The sequence below is a fragment of the Chaetodon auriga genome, chromosome 17, assembly GCF_051107435.1.
Source record: "Chaetodon auriga isolate fChaAug3 chromosome 17, fChaAug3.hap1, whole genome shotgun sequence".
Classification (NCBI taxonomy): domain Eukaryota; kingdom Metazoa; phylum Chordata; class Actinopteri; order Chaetodontiformes; family Chaetodontidae; genus Chaetodon; species Chaetodon auriga.
Genome location: NC_135090.1, coordinates 6,108,968 through 6,120,931, shown reverse-complemented (window position 1 = coordinate 6,120,931; position 11,964 = coordinate 6,108,968). Strand labels below are relative to the sequence as shown.

General features: G+C 45.7%; 1 protein-coding gene across 1 annotated transcript; it reads right to left on the bottom strand.

Moving 5' to 3' along the window:
- Positions 1-38: 38 nt before the first annotated feature.
- Positions 39-11,731, bottom strand: cpsf1 (cleavage and polyadenylation specific factor 1). The gene is made up of 38 exons (XM_076754336.1): positions 11,553-11,731; positions 10,634-10,798; positions 10,512-10,539; positions 10,276-10,409; positions 10,100-10,180; positions 9,815-9,966; positions 9,566-9,712; positions 9,281-9,420; positions 9,038-9,148; positions 8,833-8,926; positions 8,662-8,749; positions 8,311-8,466; positions 8,125-8,176; positions 7,972-8,045; positions 7,806-7,880; positions 7,613-7,693; positions 7,188-7,283; positions 6,896-7,069; positions 6,652-6,793; positions 6,377-6,555; positions 5,979-6,118; positions 5,707-5,887; positions 5,405-5,611; positions 5,201-5,290; positions 4,966-5,112; positions 4,701-4,853; positions 4,438-4,554; positions 4,023-4,113; positions 3,461-3,545; positions 2,692-2,833; positions 2,457-2,609; positions 2,169-2,345; positions 1,800-1,866; positions 1,667-1,714; positions 1,426-1,581; positions 636-765; positions 353-491; positions 39-274 (listed from the first exon to the last, which is right to left on the bottom strand). The coding sequence occupies exons 2-38, from the start codon at positions 10,775-10,777 to the stop codon at positions 227-229; spliced, it is 4,419 nt and encodes a 1,472-aa protein (XP_076610451.1). The 5' UTR covers positions 10,778-10,798; positions 11,553-11,731; the 3' UTR covers positions 39-226.
- Between the last annotated feature and the right edge of the window lie 233 nt (positions 11,732-11,964).

The window sequence follows — 11,964 nt, the reverse complement described above, 5'->3', positions numbered from 1 at the left end:
TTATCACCTCCAGCTCAAAAAACACACATGGACTGTGGAAATTAGTTTTACTCATTTTTGTTTTTATACAAAATATGCTAAGAAAACAGACTGCTCTCTCTCTCTCTTTTTTTTTTCTCTCTCATCAAACAAGTAAGAAAAACAAATTCGGTCTGCTCAAAGATGGCCGTAACAAAACATTCAATATAAAACAGCGTTCAGTGGACGAGACGTGGGAATGTGGCTCTCAGAAATGAGCTGTTACTCTGTCGATTTCCAGAAGGTCATCTAGGATCTGGTGACGAGAGGAAGAGAACATTTGAGTAAGAAGACGGACTTCACTGCTTCCTTACTCTTCTCTTTGTGTACTTACTATATCTTGAGTGGTGCCGATCTTCTTGGCCAGCTCGCTGCGCTCCATCGTGCTGAGGTACAAGTACTTGTTGAGGAGTTCACCGTCCAGGATGTTTCTCACAGCGTTCTGCAGGCTTCGTCTGTCACTGTGCAGCATCCTGGACCCAAGATACAAAACACTCACATCACACTGACAGCCAGACCGAATCTGTCACGCATACTGAAGACCAAAACAACTTTGCAGCCTTCTTTGTAAATAAAAATACAAGAAAAATGATCTCATACTGTCTGCAAATACAAACCTGAAGGCCTTTGGGTTTAGACCTGCGTGATGAGGCAGCATGGTGGTGAGAGCGTTCTGCAACATCAGCAGACGACGATACGTCTTCTCCTGCATGGGGAGGAGCAGGCCAATTCCTCCGTCCAGAGTTGCTGTGGAAACCCCCCCCACAAAAATAAAAAAATCAACATTTGGCTATTTGAAGCTCTTTAACTTCTTTCCCTTTCCATAATACTCCCCTCTATGAACCAGTCTGCCAGCGTTCCAATTCTTCTCATACATTAACCACAAGTAGCCCTTCGCTAAACCCCTCCTCTGCACTGTCCAATCACAGCTTAGTAACTGCGACTCGGCACCAGCAGGCCTGTCGAGCTTTGCATCTGTCTCCGTGTTGATACAGTGTGCATGAGGCTGTGAGAAGAACAATAGGGCTTCTCAACAGTTTAAAGGGTGGAGTCTTTTCTTGTAGACTCTGTCTTCATCTGTTGTTTTGGGAAAGGTCACACTCCAGCAGCTCCAGCCAAACGTGCTGATTCCTTTACATTTATCTAAATAATGGCTCAGTCCTCAAATCTTTCTCTCTTGTAAAAGTTAAAAACACTGTTTGAATGTTATGTTTGAAGAAATAACTATTTTTAATAACATGCTATGAGGCAAACTAGCACTTCACTGAAATACACACACAATGCTGCTCAAGGCTGACATTCCAGGTATTTAATGACTGTATGAACCCTGATGATTAAGGATAAAGTCACCAGATTCTAATGAAGCCGTTAGCGATGACGTGCGAGCCAGGAGCCTCGGACTCTTACCAAACCACGTGATGTGCTTGTTGTCCCAGGTCAGCGCCTTTTTGCTGCCGCTGTCCAGGGCTCCTCTGCACGGCATCCGCCAGAAAGTGTTAATGTTGGCTCCGGCGTTGAAGTCAGCTCGCCTCAGCAGCCGCATTCCTCCAAAGCTCTCCTTAGCTGCAGACACAGACCAAACATGACATCACTGGATGTGCATTTGAGACATCACACATGCATAATGAGTTCCAACAATAGCACGTACCTTCAGGTAAATACATGTAAACGTAGAGGTTCTTGTCTCGATCGGACACTGAAAGAGAAAAAGAAATGTTTAATATGAATGCATTTGAGCAAGTTTGATTGAATTTACTTCCAGCGTCTATTCTAAACATTACCCAAGAAGCCAAGCTGGTTGTTGTCCACCATGAATTCGATGCTGTACACCTCCAGGGGCTTCGCATCCTGTCACCAAAACAAGAAGAAAACAGTTCAAACCCAACAGACAGAGCCTGCTCTCCTCAGGAGGAACACCACCCAATCGAAACACCCACAGGAGACACACCATCCATCCATAAACACTCCTGTGTGTACTGCAGGTTAGAGTTAGCAAATACGACACTTAGACCTGATTATAGAGGGAATGATTACATGTCTGCAATCATCTTTGCTGCCTCACACACTGATGAAAATATTCTCATTAACAAACACTCCCTTTTCTAATCACGATACAGTAAACTGACGCTTCAGTGGCGCCGCTGCCTCACCCTGCTGACGAGCGACAGCGTCTTGCTCTCCTCCTGGTAGCGGAGCAGCGAGATGCTCTTCATCAGGTCGGCGGCCAAGATGAAATTCTTGATGCTGAACATCTGGTGGATGTAGAGCTGAGTGTCGATGAAGGCCATGCCCGTCAGGTCGTTGTCCTTCAGGACCCACAGGAAGATCTGCAGGAACGTTGAGGACGTATTTACACGCCATATTAAGCCAGTTTGTGGTCAGAAATCTACACAGTGAGCTCATTTCATTCCAGCTCTGTGAATGGTTGTAGCTCTCACCTTCTGTCCGATGGCTGACACCAGGTATCCGTTGCAGTGGCACAGCGCTGTCACCGGTCCCTTCTGCTCCTTCTCATACAGAACCTTGAACTTGTTCTTGGTGAGGGGCTGGCCCGGCTCTGGCACCACCTCAATCACGTCCAGGATCAAAATCTGAGCACAACAATCAAAAGCGCAGCAGTCAGCGGATGTTTTCTTGTCTTGCCTTCACCCTTTGGTACGGTGTGCTGCTCACCCGGCCCCTGCAGGTGACCTCCTCCCCCTGCATCAGGCAGGTCCCTGCTGCGATGTAGCCCTTCAGGCCAGACACCGTCTCCTGACTCCTCAGAGCCACCGTCTTCATGCAGGTCACGTGTTCCCACTCCTCCAGGTCGATCCTTATGAGAACAGATATCATTATCGTTATTAATGGTCAATTAACTAGTTAATTAGCAGTTTGTGGTGCTGTTTAACAACTGTTTCTATCATACTATGAGTTGGTATAATATTTAGTCGGGTTTCATATGAATTATATCCTGAATTTCCTCATTTTACACCATTTAGTTTTACTGGAAATGATAATAAAATGAACATGTCAAAACAAAGAGGGAGAAGAGGGCAGACTTGTGTGCTCCGGCTCCTCACAGCAAAGCACACACACAGTGGTCGGTAATGATCCCGCTGAGCGACTAAATGACCATGCACTCAAATGACCTGACATTTCCAACTGACCCTCAATTAAATGAGGGAAAGCAGCCATGTGAGACTACACTAATCGTCCACAACTTAGAAGAAATGACCCAAGATTTTCAATTAAACTCGGCGATTCTCTCAAGTCGGCGCAGAGCCTCCGCTGGGACGACCCTGTGCGGCGAGAATGAGAAAACTAAAGTGCCACGTGCTTGTGTGGGCCTCTTAATTCACAGGTGCTTGATGTCTATTAAAACAAGGCTTTCTTATTGATTTTTGCAAGGTGCACTCTTGTTTTCCAAAGGGGTGCGATATAGAAAGAAAACAGCATTTACCGGGTGTTGGGAATGGCCTCCCAGCTGACCGGAGAGATGAGCTGGATGGAGAACTTCTCCTGCTGAGGATTGATGTAACGTTCATCTGCAGGGCGACAGAGGAGAAACAGCATTAATATCCCCACATATTTGTGTGTTAATTAAACAGCCAAATAGGATTACAAATTGGTACAATGGGAGCCTTTATTAAGTTTAGGAAGTGACCGGATCCACTTAGTAGACAGCAAGTGGAAAGCTTTTCGTAACACTGATGCTTGTAATGCATCATCTTTTGTTAGAACATCTTTGCTAAAACTGATGGATGAAAGGTTGAAATGGTGGCTAAAAGTTTATTACAAGCTGAAATAGTGAGCTACAAGTAAAGGATAAATGGTTGAATTAGTAGAAAAAGTGAACAAACAGTTGCAATAGTAGCTAGAAATAATACGATATTTTATTATTCATATTTATTCAAGGTTGGTGCTGCTGATGAACGGGCACTTGACTTCACCTGATAGGGCTCTGTGTGTGTGTGTGTGTGTGTGTGTGTGTGTGTGCGTGCGTGCGTGCGCTCATGTCTGACCTCGCTCTATGATTTCGTACTCCTTCTCCTCTCCAGTCATCCTGGGGATGCGTGTGCAGGTCTCTTTCACACTGGTGCACACAGCATACACCTAAGAGCCAAAAAGGCAAAAATGGCAGAGAAAAACTTCACATCAAAGGCTAATCCCTTCAAAGTCACCCTCATTGATTTTTTTTTCTCTCGCAGTAAGAAAACTTCGACGCCAGAGGGCTTTCATCCCAAACTTTTTCAAAGAGTCTCAATCGATACGCTTTTATTCTGCATCGCCTTTACGCAAGTGGAGGTGTGTGTGTGTGTGTGTGTGTGTGTGTGTGTGTGTGTGTGAGTCCAGCCGAATGTGTTTCGGTTTCAATTTGTGTCACGTCGCTGCTTTGGTGCCCCTGGTGCTGTGTGGGCTGAGTGAGAGGAGGCTTGCCTTGGATTCAACGTGGTAGGAGACGTAGTGGACGGTGCACCTCAGTGGGATTTTTCGGACTGGCCAAGGGGCATCGTAGGACAGATAGGTGGGCAAGACGCTGATCCTCAGCTCTCCCTGTGGGAAACACACACACAAACACAGTAAATACTGTATAAGGAAATAGAAACAGGAGAACAGAGAAGATGCAATCTCATCTAAATGACTGAAAAATGTTTTTGTTTCACGTCAGAGTGGAGAGTCCCCACGCTGACAGTGGGTACCTGTTTGTTGAAGTAGAGGAAACCTTTGGGGCAGTTGATGTTATGGAAGGGTGAGAAAGACTCAATGGGGCCATCGATGCTCATGGGGTGAAGCCTCATAGCTCCGCGAGAGGTGACCAGCATCCAGTGAGGCGACGGCCCACAGATGAACACCTGCTTCATCGAAGTTTCTTGGTTAATCACAGCGATTGCATGTAAAACTCGTCACTATGCTGGTGGCGTGATAAGAAGTTGTAAAATCTGCTTCAAAGTAAGCCTTCCTCACCCCTGAGTATCCAGAGATGTCCTCAAAATATCTGAATCGGGCGATCCGGCTCTTCACAGCTCCGCTCTCCTCGGTGGCTCCGCTCTCTGCCTTCTTATCTTTCTTCAGCTTTGATTTCTTCTCTCTGAAGTTGATGTTGTGGGGCACCTGCGCGGAGTAACGTAGCACAGTAAAGACTCGCCTTGTTCAACCTTGACGTGATTTAGTCCACCTTCGCTCGGCTTTGAGCTCTTACTTTTTTGAAGCGCACTTTCAGGTTGTTCTGCGGCTGCTGCTGATCATACGGGAACGCTTCGTAGATCAGAAGCTCCTGTTCCACGTGGACCTAGAAATCATTCCGTTTCAGTCTTTTAATTGCTTGTTATGAAGCAGCTGACAGTGAAAGACAAACAAAAACATGAATGGACTCAGCATGGAGGGCCTCAGAGTGAAATCTCACCAGTAAATATGGTCTGCTGTGATTGTTGCCGAGCGAAACCAACGCCACCTCTTTGACTAGTGGGATCTCTCCTTGACGTGTTACTTCCTCTTTTTTACCATCCCCTTGTGTTGCTGATTGGCCAGAGGAACTGTCCACCAGCACTCTCTGACCAACTGGGAAGTTCTTCACCAGGAACACCAACCGCCAGTCTGGCAGCTGGTAAATCTGTTGATAAAAACAAGATGGCAAAGGAAGTACAGACACAGCACTGAGAAGCGGATTAATATGGCGTGTGTTTTCTCCTGAAATACCCCCCATACCTCCATTACACCATTCTCCCTGATGATTATGCACCAGTGGCTGGGCTCTGCTTTGCTCGCGCTTCCCTCGCTCCCAGAAGGCCCTGCTGCCCCGTAGCCGCGGCCCATTTCCTCCTTTGAAGGCGCTGCACTGGCGTTTGAGTCTCCATACAGCATTTCCTCCTCGTCATCCACTGTGTTGCTACACACACATTTCAACATCAACCCCTCCGTGCATAAAACGGACTTATCGCGGCCGGCTGTGTGCTTCGGCATGGAGGTGGTGCTCCTACCTGAGGTCCTGGATGATGGTCTCTGCTTCAGACTGGCTCCTGATGAAGGTGTCCTCTTTGACCGAGCAGCTCACTTTGTTTTCCGTGGTGAACATTCCACTCACATCTCTGTACGCGCACAGCGTGATCACGCGTGACTGCTGTTGAATGAGAGTCATTTTTAAACAAGTCAATTACCGCTCCAAGCTATTTAAGTGAATTATGTGACGCTAGTTTCTAAATGAGGGAGCGTAATTATGCTGTGCATGTGCGTGTTGCCATTACTGGAGCACAGAACCGAACAGAGTGACATTGCTGAAACAGCAGAGCCGGCCACTCTGGCACGAGCGCTTCAGTCTGGCCAGCAGGGGGCGTATCTGTCAAACGAAAAGCCTCCAACAGGGTGGGATTTTACTCACGGTGGGAATCTGTGGTTTCTGCAGGGCCAGACGGTGTGTCTTCCCCATGTATGAGTCAGTCTTCAGCACAAACATGGTGACCACTCCCTCCGCAGTCATGATGACCACGTAAGGGTCCGCCACGGAGCAATGCACTATGGGGGAGCCCAGGTCCACGGGGATGAAGTGGAGCTGTGTCACTGAGAGCAGAATTGAAAGCAAGCATGTCACTAAAACAGGTTACTATTTCTCACTCCTGGTTCACTTTATTTAACCACATTTTCATCCAATCTCACCTCCTTCCAGCAGCCGGATACCCATAGGGGAGACCTGGATGATGTACTTGTTGTCGCCGATGTTTCCAGCAAACACAGTGGGTCCCTGGGTGGCAAATCCACTGGTGTCTAGCTCCATGATCTCCTGGCCTGTCTGAAGGATCTGCACAAGAACAGGTTTAGTTTAGCTCCATTAGAAAACAGCGTGATATAACTGATTTGTTCACATCAAACTTGCGGGATGTGAGATGTGTCGTGTTTTTACCATGGTCGAATCCTCTCTGCTCAGAATGAGGAAGCCGTGCTTCTTCGTGTCATCCTCCATTTGAGGCTCCGTCTTCTTCTCGTCCTCTTTCTCCTCCTGGTCCTTTTCTCCCTCCTGACCATCCTCACTGGTCTCTGTCTCTGCCCTGTCCTCTGAATCATCACTTTTAACAGCCTGGGAAAGAAGTAACAAGCATCTTACTGGAAACTAAAGGAGCTAAAATAAAGGAATGAACATGCTGAACATTGGTGAGAGGGACACCCTGAAGCTGGTAAATAGGAATACACGGTACTTTTTTGTCTTCCTTGACTTCACTTGAGATGACTGTCCACATGTCGTGGCAACCGGGCAACTCAAACGTAGTGACCACTTGAGGTCGGATGCTTCTCTGAGGACAGAATGGAAACAAATCAAAGCGCATTTCCAGACTTCTATATGCTGCAGGCCCCACAACAACACCTTGGTGTTACAAGTGACTAAAGTGTGTAAGAAGCGTGAGCATGTCAGCTTGTGTCTGGGGTGTTTACAGGCTACTCCGTCGATCTCTGAGGCAGCCCTGGTAGACCCAGACTTCACTGTAGCACCATCACTGGACCTGTGGCAGACGGCCCTCACGACCACAGGTTTTAGGACGGTGCTGTTTATCATTTATCATGCACAGATCTAACCAGGCAAGCATGCATTAAGACAGCACATTGCATCAGCGGGAAGATTTACCTGAAGGACAGAGAGTGCGCCGTTCTTGCCGTAGCCAGAACACACTACAACCTCCAGGTCAGGTTCGGGGTTGCTCTGGAACTGTGGGTAAGATGAAGTCAGAAAGCTCAAAATACAATTCCTGAGAAGGTAAGTAACATCGGCACTAACCAATCTGCAGACAGAGACACTGGCAAGTGTTTTAAGTGTGTACCTCTTCAGACAAGAAGGCAGGTTCACCCATGGAGGCATTTGCACAAGGTCCAATGTTGAGTATGCTATCACACACCTGTATGAAACACAGTGAAGACTCTGTCACCTTCCACTGAGATCTGCATTTACAGAAAGGGCAATAAAGCTGTTGGGATTTTTTTTTTTACCTCAAAGGAGTAGGTGGCCAGCTGAGTGCCCGACTGGGCCTCACTTCCGTACACTTCTATCTCATCCACCTCATCTGACAAAACATAGAAGTTAAGTGAAACACAGATCGGCTGATCACACGCATTTCTGGCACAAATAAAACTGGAACATACCCGTCCAGTTGGAGGAAGATTCTACTCGCTTCTTCTTGCTTGGTGGTTCTTCCTGAAATTCATCAGATACGATGATTTAGTTTAAACATATTCTAACCTAACTGCTGCAACTGCACAAGCATGAAGTTCATGAAAACAATGATGCTTTTTCTGCTTCACAAACAAAAGGCTAAATCACAAACTCACCTGTTTATCTTTGTCCTTCTCTTTTTCTTTTTCTTTGTCCTGCTTGTCTTTGCCCTCCTCTGGTGGTGTCTCCTGAAGTTTCTCGGTGTACTTCAGGAGCAGAGAGTTTCCGAGGCGGGAGCCCAGGAAAAGGTAGCCAGGCTCCATGGTAACCATCTGGAGGAAAGCCGAGAGTGTGTTTGTTCTAAATCCTCTAAAAGTCTTTGTATATTCAGTATTTACCGCATACCCAAACAGATCAGCCACATAAAACGCTGTTGGAACCATTCCTTTTTTTTTTTTTCTTGATTCCTTATAGAGACTTCCTGTCTCATCAGACCACTGTTCCTCACAGTCAGAGGCAGAACTTACGGAGGTTGTCAAGACGCTGGCAGCAGCTTTGTCAAAGTGGAAAGCCCGGACACTTCTCATGCCGTCAGTGATGAGGGTCAACACGTAACTGCAAGACAACGACAGTCAGTGAAGACTCGTAACCCGTCACCAGTGCTCATGTGCATTCTGTTGGCAATTACAATGACTCACATTTCTCCTCCTTTCAAAGAGATGACCATCTTGTCATAGGCAATAAAGTCGGACTGGCAACAATCGAGTGTGATCTTCACTTCATCCTGTACACCTGTGTAACCAAAACACGTCATCCAGTGATGAGCTTCACATGTCAAACACTATGTGAAGTTCAGATATCAAAGACACAAGCACACGAGTGTTTTCAGACACTAATGCTTACGCAGAGGGAAGGCTGTGGTCCCGTTTGTCTGAGAATTGAGAGAAACTCCATATGGTGGAACGCTCTGGTTCAAATACAGCAATGAATTCACAGCAAACACCACCACACCTCCTAAAAAAAGATTTCATATGTGATCACAGAAGCTGCAACACCAAACACTTGAACAACACGATATACTTCCTCACAGAGCGGAAATTCATATCTATCAGACTTCTGACAGAAGAGAGAATTCACTGGGCTCACCGATTGGCTTAGGAACGGCCATGACCTGCGTACAGTCGAAAGGTAGATTACTGAGAGACCAGATGACAGGATGAACCTTCTGCATTATGTTGAGGGAGATGGCAACAATGCTACAGGTGTCCTGACGCACAGCCACACGCCTGGCAGATGATGAGAAAAAGAAAAAAGTCAGATTTTTTTTCAGCTATCAAAGGCACTGCTTGCAATAGCAGCTTGGTCATCACATCTACTGATCGAATTTAAGAACCAAAAATGTGGCTGTTATAGCTGATAACGTGGACTGACCCAGGCCACGTCTGGTTGGGCTCAAACAGGGTGAGCAACGTCGGCTCATAGTAGCCATGGAGGAACTTCATGTCGATGATGTTTAGCAGCTTCTCATCCAGCTCACGGACATCAATGATGTAGCTGGGTAGGAAGCTGGATTTAGGCCTGTAGATGAGATACAGAGACAGACATGCTCACAATTAGACAAGGTTCGGTGAAGACACTAAGACATTAACGAGGAGAATACACAGTGGACGGCAGGCGTACCCTTCTCCAACTCCACCCTCCTGTTCGTCAGTCAGAGTGTCCTTCCTGAATGGCAGCACCACAAGCTTGGTGCCATAAATGAGCATCACAGCACAGCGATTCTCTGGATCTACACGGACAATGGGGATATGTACATTCTGTACAAAACCGTCCTGAAAATGTAAAATGAGGGCAAACTGGTTAACCAATTCATACACATGCATGTCAGCATTTAGACAGACAGATGCTGCGACTGAACACAGAGTTTCCTCATATTTACTGTGCTGTTGTTTCTACTGTACATACTCTGAGCTCTGGCTCCTCAAAGTAGTGAAGAGACAGCGTCTTGAGGTCATGTGTTCCGGGGTCATACTCCACCACAGACAACTGGCGAGAGAACAAACACACACAGAGGTCAGTCAAAAGGCTTTTAAAAAGTCAGTTAGGCAGTGCACATAACTAAAGTTAATCACTTGTGCTACCTTGGCATCTTTGAAACTGAGAAGCAATGCATCTCTACTGGCTCCCACAAGCTGCACACTGGCCATGGACATGACATTGCCAAAGAGAGAGAAGGATGCCACCTGCTCCAGCTTCTCTTTCCGAGATTTGGAGTCTGTGGGAGGAGGAGAGAGTGAGGTCGGACCAAAAATACATTCATTAACTTTATTAAATTTGGCATAATAATCTGTACTTTGAGTACGACATGGAGACATACCTGAAGACTTGTCAGCCTTTGATGTACTCTGCAATAATGACAGAAACGTTAGATGTAACACAAATAGCTTTTTATGGTTGTATGTCAAAATACAACACAATGAAAGTTAACTGGAGACTTACTTCCACATCGTGGATTATCCTGTAGACAAACAGCTGAGATGTTCCAGCCACAACCAAATTCTTCTCCTTGTTGGATATAAAGTTGCAGTACACAGAAAACTCCACTGCAGTGGGGGTGTGCGCTTGTCTGTACACAGCATACATCCTGGAAGAGTACCTTCACATCTGACGGACCAAAACATTCACGTCAAGATCTCCCCATCGCTTTAAAAGCTACTACTTAGATACACAGAACAAAGCAAACATTTATTCTTCTTCATCCAAAGTAAACTGGAGAGGCTAGTGGCAACTGGCTAGCACTGCGAAACAATGCTGAACGAAGATTTAGTTATTTAGTGAATTTAGTGGGAAATTGAGCACACCGAGCTTTATTTTGATTCCACAATACTGGTACTGAAATATACTGTACACCTTCAGATTTAGAACCTGGGATGTGCTACGCTATCATTACAGTAAACAACTTGGTGAATACTGCCCTCATAGTCTGTTTATATAACATACATATATACATTTGACTATCTTAAGACGTGACTATTTAATACAAGTAATTCAAGCAATGCTGTAGGATTCATGCCACTGATGAGAAAAGACGCATCCATGATAAACAACCGCTTGCTAGCTTTAAGCTACCAAAGGTAACGCTAATTCTAAGCCTTGGTAACTACTAAATTGCTAATCCCCTGTTAGCTAACGCCGATCAAATTAAAACATGCAAATAGCACTATCCATTCAGTCATGTCATTGTGACTAGTGTGACTCCGCCAACAGTTAGCTTCATGACATGAAAAGTCCTTAACGTTAGCTGTTAGCAATGCGCTAATGTTATTTGTAGCTAGCATATTAAGCGTGCATGGCACAGCGCCTGCACCCGTTTTGTTCGCATGTTTTTGCAATTTCTGAATTAAACTTGTCAACGTACCTATATCAAACACGGTATCAGAGTCTGCAGCTTTATTGCGTCTTCTTCTGTTTACATTTAAGGTGTCATATTTTGTGGGTTAATGTTACTAACTTGTGCTAGCTATCCAATAGCCAGGTAAGCTAGTGGTTAAGTGTTGTGGAAGTGCCAGTGTTCTTCTTCAGGTTCTAAAGCAGTTTGCTTCAGTCTTCTTCGCCTTTTTTTCGGCGGACTAGCTGCTCTGAGGTGTGCTGCTGCCCCCCACAGTTCAAAATCTTGTTAGAGGCTGAATGCACGTGTTTGTGCTTGCGACCTCATTTAACAGAACTGTTTAAAATTGTTTCACCAATGGTAAACAGCAAAGATTAGAAGAAAAAACATCAAAAGATTCTGAATATTAAACTTAGATTGGGTTTATGTTGCTTCAGTGAGC

Excerpts from the sequence above, each read along its gene's own strand:
- cpsf1 (XM_076754336.1), bottom strand. The coding sequence starts at position 10,777 with ATGTATGCTGTGTACAGACAAGCGCACACCCCCACTGCAGTGGAGTTT. Across the intron at positions 8,750-8,832 it reads TCTTTGAAAGGAGGAGAAAT|TTACGTGTTGACCCTCATCA; the intron begins GTGAGTCATTGT and ends GTTGTCTTGCAG. Across the intron at positions 4,854-4,965 it reads ACATCTCTGGATACTCAGGG|GTGTTCATCTGTGGGCCGTC; the intron begins GTGAGGAAGGCT and ends TCGATGAAGCAG.